The 6,774-nt window shown below is 40.5% G+C and overlaps 1 protein-coding gene across 12 annotated transcripts in view; it reads right to left on the minus strand.

Annotated features, from left to right (window-relative positions):
• The window catches only part of RNF111 (ring finger protein 111), a 113,065-nt gene that overhangs the window by 24,041 nt on the left and 82,250 nt on the right, over positions 1–6,774 (minus strand). For all 12 annotated transcript variants that reach the window (XM_017896232.1, XM_017896257.1, XM_017896223.1 and 9 more), the window contains one exon: positions 6,280–6,599. In XM_017896232.1, the coding sequence (XP_017751721.1) occupies positions 6,280–6,599 (320 nt within the window). The remainder of the gene's footprint in view (positions 1–6,279; positions 6,600–6,774) is intronic.

Genomic DNA, 6,774 nt, shown 5'->3' on the forward strand with positions numbered 1-6,774 from the left:
TAATTTGGAAGAAGTGGATTCCAAGCCTCATGCATACTTTGAGGGGTTCAAGACTTCACTGGATCTTCAAAGTAACTGCAGATGTTGTGAAGACAGCAAGAGAACTACAATAAGAAGTTGGACCCTGAGGATGTGACTGAATTGCTGCAACTCATGATAAAAGTTGAATGAGTTGCTTCTGACAGAGAGCAAAGAAAGTAGTTTCTTTCTTTTATTTATTTTATATATATTTTTGGAGACAGTGTCTCACTCTATTGCCCAGGCTGGTGTGCAGTAGTGCAATCTTGGCTCACTGCAACCTCCACCTCCCAGGTTCAGGCGATTATCTGGCCTCAGCCTCGCGAGCAGCTGGGATTACAGGTGCATATCACCACACCCGGCTAATTTTTGTATTTTTAGTGCACACAGGGTTTCACCATGTTGGCCAGGCTGGTCTTGCACTGCTGACCTCATGTGATCTACCTGCCTCACCCTCCCAAAGTGACGGGATTACAGAAGTGAGCCACTGCACCCAGTCTCTTTTATTTTTTTTGAGACAAGGTCTCACTGCATTGCCTACACTGGAGTGCAGTGATTCAAACAGGGCTCACTGCAGCCTCCACCTACCCAGCTCAGGCAATCCTCCCAACTTCAGCCTCCCAAGTAGCTGGGACCACAGGCGCATGCCACAGCACCCAGCTAATTTTTAAACTTTTTGTAGAGACAGAGTCTTGCCATGTTGCCCAGATTGGTCTTTAACTCCTCCCACCTCAGCCCCACAAAGTGTTGGGAACAAACGCATGAGCCAACATGCCTGGCTGGAAGTGGTTTCTTTTTTTTCTTTTTTTAATAAAAAAATTGCAGACCCCCCGAGACAGCATTTTAAAAAAATAAAAAGAAAAAACCTACAGCAAAAGTGGTTTCTTGAGATAGAATCTACTCCTGGTAAAGATACTGGGAACAAGATGGAAATGACAGCAAAAGATTTAGAATATCTCACAAACTTAACATATTACATTAGTACATTACATAAACTTAAAGCAGCTGCAGAGTTTAAAAGGATTGATTCCAATTCTGAAAGAAGTTCTACAGGTAAAATGCCATTAAACAGCATCATGTGCTACAGAGAAATCTTTCATGAAAGGAAGAGTCAATCAATGCAGCAAACTTCACCGTTATCTTACTTCAAGAAACTGCCACAGCCACCCCAATCTTTAGGTGCCACCACTCTCATCAGTCATAGCCATCAACATTAAGGCAAGACCCTCCATCAGCAAAAAGTTTACAATTTGCTGAAGTCTCAGAGGATTGCTGGCATTTTTAAAAAATGTATTAGCAATAAAGTATTTTAAATTGAATTATTTTAAACTGAAACATGTACAATAAGGTATTTTAAACTGAAGTATTTTTAAATTGAAGCATGTACATTTGTTAAACATAATGCCACTGTGTGGCGGACTTAGTACAGTGTAAACATTAAATTTTACATGTACTGGGAAACCAAAAAATACATGCGACTTGCTTTACTGCAACATTCACTTTATTGTATTTATTGTGGTTGTCTGGAACCAAACCTGCAGGATCTCCAAGATATGCTTGTATTAGGCATATGATTTTATGGAAAGCCCATTAACTAAGTTGGGAATTAAATCAGAGGGTAGATTCCATTTCCACTCATCAAGTAATATTTTCCTCCAAAAGTTTATTATTATTATTATTATTTTTTTTTTTTTTGAGACAGGATCTCTGTTACCCAGGCTGGAGGGCAATGGCGCAATCTTGGCTCACTGCAACCTCCACCTCCTAGGCGCAAGCGATTCTCCTGCCTCAGCCACCCACAAGAAGCTAGGACTAAAGGCACAAGACTCCACGCCCAGCTAATTTTTGGTTTTTTGTTTCGTTTTGTTAGAGACGGGGTTTCACCATGTTGCACAGGGTGTTCTTGAACTCCTGTGGTCAAGTGATCCACTCGTCTCAGCCTCCCAAGGTGCTAGGATTACAGGCGTAAGCCACTACGCACTGCCTTCCAAAAGCATTTGGAAAAATCCTAAGTAAAACACTTTCACTTCTAATCTAGAACAAAGCCAAGAATCACTTCTTTGTATTTTTTTTTTTTTTTTTTTTTTTTTTTTTTGGAGACGGAGTCTTGCTCTGTCAACCAGACTGGAGTGCAGTGACACAATCTTGGCTCACTGCAAGCTCTGCCTCCCGGGTTCACGCCATTCTCCTGCCTCAGCCTCCCAGAGCCCGCCACCACGCCCAGCTAATTTTTTTGTATTTTTAGTACAGACGGAGTTTCACCGTGTTAGCCAGGATGGTCTCAACCTCCTGACCTTGTGATCCGCCCGCCTCAGCCTCCCAAAGTGCTGGGATTATAGGCGTGAGCCACTGCACGCGGCCACTTCTTCGTATTCTTAAATACAAACCTACTGCTTAGGTTCATTGGAACCATACTTTTCAAAATGTGATTAAAGATCATAAAGGTCTGATGTTATATATGGAATTATACACAGGAACTATTCAATACTGGAAGCTGAGGGGCTCGAGATGATAAAACCTAGGGTAATGCATTTGTCAAAGGCCCAAGTCACCCAGCTGTCCTCAGAGGAACCACAGTAGTCTTTTTAGTTTCAGTGAGCTCTAGGCTCAGGGGGAATAATAGAAACAAAAGGAACTCTGGGTGCTGAAAGGAAAGGGGAGTGATGATACAGAAGCTGGGAAAGAGAAAAGGAGGAGCTCCTTTATTTTGTATTATTTATCTACAATCAAGTATACATCTGTTCTCCTTCTGTTGAATTGGCAAATACAATGTATGTCTTCAATTCAGGTAAATAAGGTTTAAGAATAATGTTTTAAGAGTGAATTGGTTCCAATCCTTTCCCTACTATTTAGACTAAAATTAAAATTAGATGTGGACTAGAATATCAACATCTTATAAGGGTAACCAAATTTCATCTTATCTTCATCTCCAGTCAGTGATTAAGAATATTCCCAGAGTAAAGTAATTCCTAGAAGAAACTGAGGGTTAACATTAAAGAATAAAGGGAAAAAAACAGTAATGAGAACCCTCTTCTTCACAATTCCAACAGTTCATTCAACTCTTATTCTCGAAAGACAATCAAGGGTAAGCAAGATGAGTATAGTGATGGGACATAATAATTGGCTTACGTAGATTATAAATGATGCATCACACTGATGGTAGCACATGCCTGTAGTCCCGGCTAATTGGAAGTCTGGGGCAGGAGGATTACTTGAGCCCAGTAATTTTAAGACAGCCTGAGACACAAGGCAAGAACCTCTCTTAAAAACAAAAAACAAAACAAAACAAAAAGCAGGAAGTGGGGTGGGGTTGGGGGGTGGAGGGGTGTGTGGCAGGGGTGGGTAGGGATGAAAGTCATATCAAAGTAAGCAGTGAGGACTATCTACATGACTACTGCATCTTCTCGGTCTGCAGGTCTAATTTTTCTTTGACTATGCACAATCTGGCACTCAATCATAAGATATCTACAAAATCACAAATCTCAGGTTTTGTTTGCTTCTTCTGCTCCTCTACTTTCTGCTGTGCCCAAATAGGTCTAAAGTGAAGACTATATGAGGTTATTTTATGAGCATGTGATTAATTTTAAAGTCCTACAAACATTGATATGAGTCTCAAACTGTCGTCTTCAAAAATCTCACTCTCTTTACCTTCAAACCCATTATCACCACCAAATGCCTGGGATCCTGTTGATTCTTCTCAAGTTTTGTTTGCAGTCCAAATACTTCTACTAATACTTATAGATGGGTAAATGGGTTATATTTATTTTACAATGAACAGAACTGTAAAAGAGATCCTACCTATAATTAACTCAAGCTGAAATAAAACATTGTATACATAACTGATGTCTCAAACTAGCTGTATTATTTTATTAATAACAAAATATTCTGCAAATGAGACTTTTGGCAGCTCTTTAATGTAGGAAAAGCTGGTAGACCCACCTCTTCACCATTTTCCTACAATACTTATGAAGCATCATGTAACCAAATTTATAGCAAAAGAAAGTTATACTTTCAAGCAGATCCTTTCATTCAATCCACTGGAAAATTTTTCTTGATGCTCCCTCATTCCCAAGAGATAGGACAGATCTGGACCATCCGTTAATACCCAGAAATGTTACCAAAACCGAAATAACATCTAAAATCTCTTTAATTATATTTTCTACTCAAACTTCCTCTTGATAATAGCAGCTATATTTTTAAAGACAATACCTATCCTTATTTTTTTATTTTTGAGACAGACCCTTGTTCTGTCGCCCAGGCTGGAGTACAATGGTGTGATCTCAGCTCACTGCAACCTCCACCTCCCAGGTTCAAGCGATTCTCCTGCCTCAGCCTCCCGAATACCTGGGATTACAGGCACGTGCCACCAAGCCCGGCTAATTTTTGTATTTTTAGTAGACATGGGGTTTCACCATGTTGGTCAGACTGCTCTCGAACTCCTGATCTCGTGATCCACCCACTTTGGCCTCCCAGACTGCTGGGATTACAGGCATGAGCCACCGCGCCCAGCCCTTATTATTTTTAATCCGTCAGACCCAGAAGACATACCATCAAAATTTTAAAAGATGAGGCAAGTACTTTAGGAAAGGTCAGGTGACACAGAAAAGCAGTAGCTTGGCCGGGCATGGTGGCTTAATGCCTGTAATCCTAGGCAAGAAGAGTGAGATTCCGTCTCAAAAAAAACAAAAACAAAACAAAAAACAACAACTTCGCAGTCTTGCTCTGTTGCCCAGGCTGGAGTGCAGTGGCGTGATCTTGGCTCACTGCAACCTCTACCTCTAAGGTTAAAGCAATTCTCCTGTCTCAGCCTCCCAAGTAGCTAAGACTACAGGTACACGCCACCACACCCAGCTAATTTTTGTATTTTTAGTAGAAACAGGGTTTCACCATGTTGGCTAGGCTGGTCTTGAACTCCTGACCTCAGGTGATCCACTTGCCTTGGCCTCCCAAAGTGCTGGGATTACAGGTGTGAGCCACCATGCCAGCCTCTTTGACTTTTTTTGCAGCACTTTTTCCTGGAATATTATATGTCAAAATTACAACTTTTCTCTGAAATTACATTTTTTGTTTTGTTTTGTTATTTATTTGTTTTGTTTTTTTTTTTTTTTTTTTGAGATGGCATCTCACTCTGTCACCCAGGCTGGAGTGCAATGGTGTGATCTTGGCTCACTGCAACCTGCATCTCCCGGGTTCAAGCGATTTCCTGCCTCAGCCTCCCAAGTTGCAACACCCAGACTTGTATTCCAATCGTACATGGAAGTGACATAACAAAAGTTAAAGGAGCATAGAACATTTGACTTCTTTTACTCCATGTGATCGCCAATACTAACTTAATATTATTTGACATTTTGCGAACTCACTAATAATACCAACTAATTTAATTATAATTTTTTGCTGGCATTTTGATTCTCCATAAACTGAAAACCTCATCTGCTCCTAAGAAAACATGCCACACAGGTCTGCATGTGAGAAGGCTGTTTATTTCTAGATGAGTGAAGGTTATAGTGAACTCTAGAGTAGGAGGCAAAAGGGGAAAAACTGGGAGAATTTTCCAATTTTTCATGAATTAGCCTAACACTAGAGTTTCAACAATTTGTTTAAAATAAGATCCCAAAGATCAGATTCAACTGTATTTAACTAAAACATCAAAACCATTCCAGAATAAAAAAAAAAAAAGGGATTTTAGATTAAGGATCAGTTTTGATTACCCACATCCCTGGTCCGTTCAATTAGTTGTAATAATTTAGTCCATGTGAAAATCCCAGAGACTTAATTAAAAAGAAATCACAGACCACAAAATTAGGCCATTTTTGAATGTAAGAATGTGACTAATTCAGTGTATAAAATCTATCCCTAGGGGTTTTTTCTCCTCCTGAAGCCACCACAACTAAAAAAGAAAGGTGGGTTGGTTTTAACTCAAGTAGTTACTACCTCATGCTGGGTTTTCCAGTCATCTAAAACAGGAAGAAGGGGAAGGGAAAGAAGAAAGGAAAGGGAGGGAACGAAGGGGAAGCGGAAAGGGAAGAGAGGGAAGGAAGGAGGGGAAGAGAGAAAGGAAAGAGGAAGAATGGGAAGGAGTCAAAAAAAAAGAGAGGAACGGAGGGAGGGAGGGAAGAAAGCAGGGAGAGAAATGCAGGGAGGGAAGAGAGACAGGAATGAGGGAAAAGGGAGAGAGAAAAGGGAGGACAGAGAAAGAGAAATGGGAGCAAGAGAGAGAGACAAGGGAGGCAGGAAAGAAAGACTGACTCAAATTCCACATACCTGTTCATGATAGCTGGTACCAGAACTACTATTTGCTCCACAAGGTGCTTGTACTTGTGGAGGTCTTTCCACAGGGCAAGCAGGATCACTAAAGGAGGGAGAAACTGGGACAGCTGGGTGGGGAGTATGGTGGTGGTGGTGATGATGTTGAAAATGGTGACCATGCTGCTGAAAGCAACTTGTATGAGGATGTCCTAATGCATGGTGGTTCTGTGACGACCCTCCACATGGTGAGTGCTGGGGACAGCAGGAAGGTAACCTTGGCATTGCAGGAGGGCCAGTTTCCGTTACAGCACTAGATGTAGTTCTCCTTGAGTCATCTTGAAACAGAAAAAAATGCACAGAATAATCAAATCATGAAATATCACTGTGTAAAAAAATAAGTATGGGGTATAAATAGTTAATAAATGTTCAAAGAAATGTTTAGTAAATTCAAATCTCTGTAAATAATCTGATAGTGCCACATTCCTTTTTTTTTTTTTTTTTTTTTTTTTT

This window comes from Rhinopithecus bieti, unplaced genomic scaffold (assembly GCF_001698545.2).
Source record: "Rhinopithecus bieti isolate Rb0 unplaced genomic scaffold, ASM169854v2 scaffold_947, whole genome shotgun sequence".
NCBI classification, from domain to species: Eukaryota; Metazoa; Chordata; class Mammalia; order Primates; family Cercopithecidae; genus Rhinopithecus; species Rhinopithecus bieti.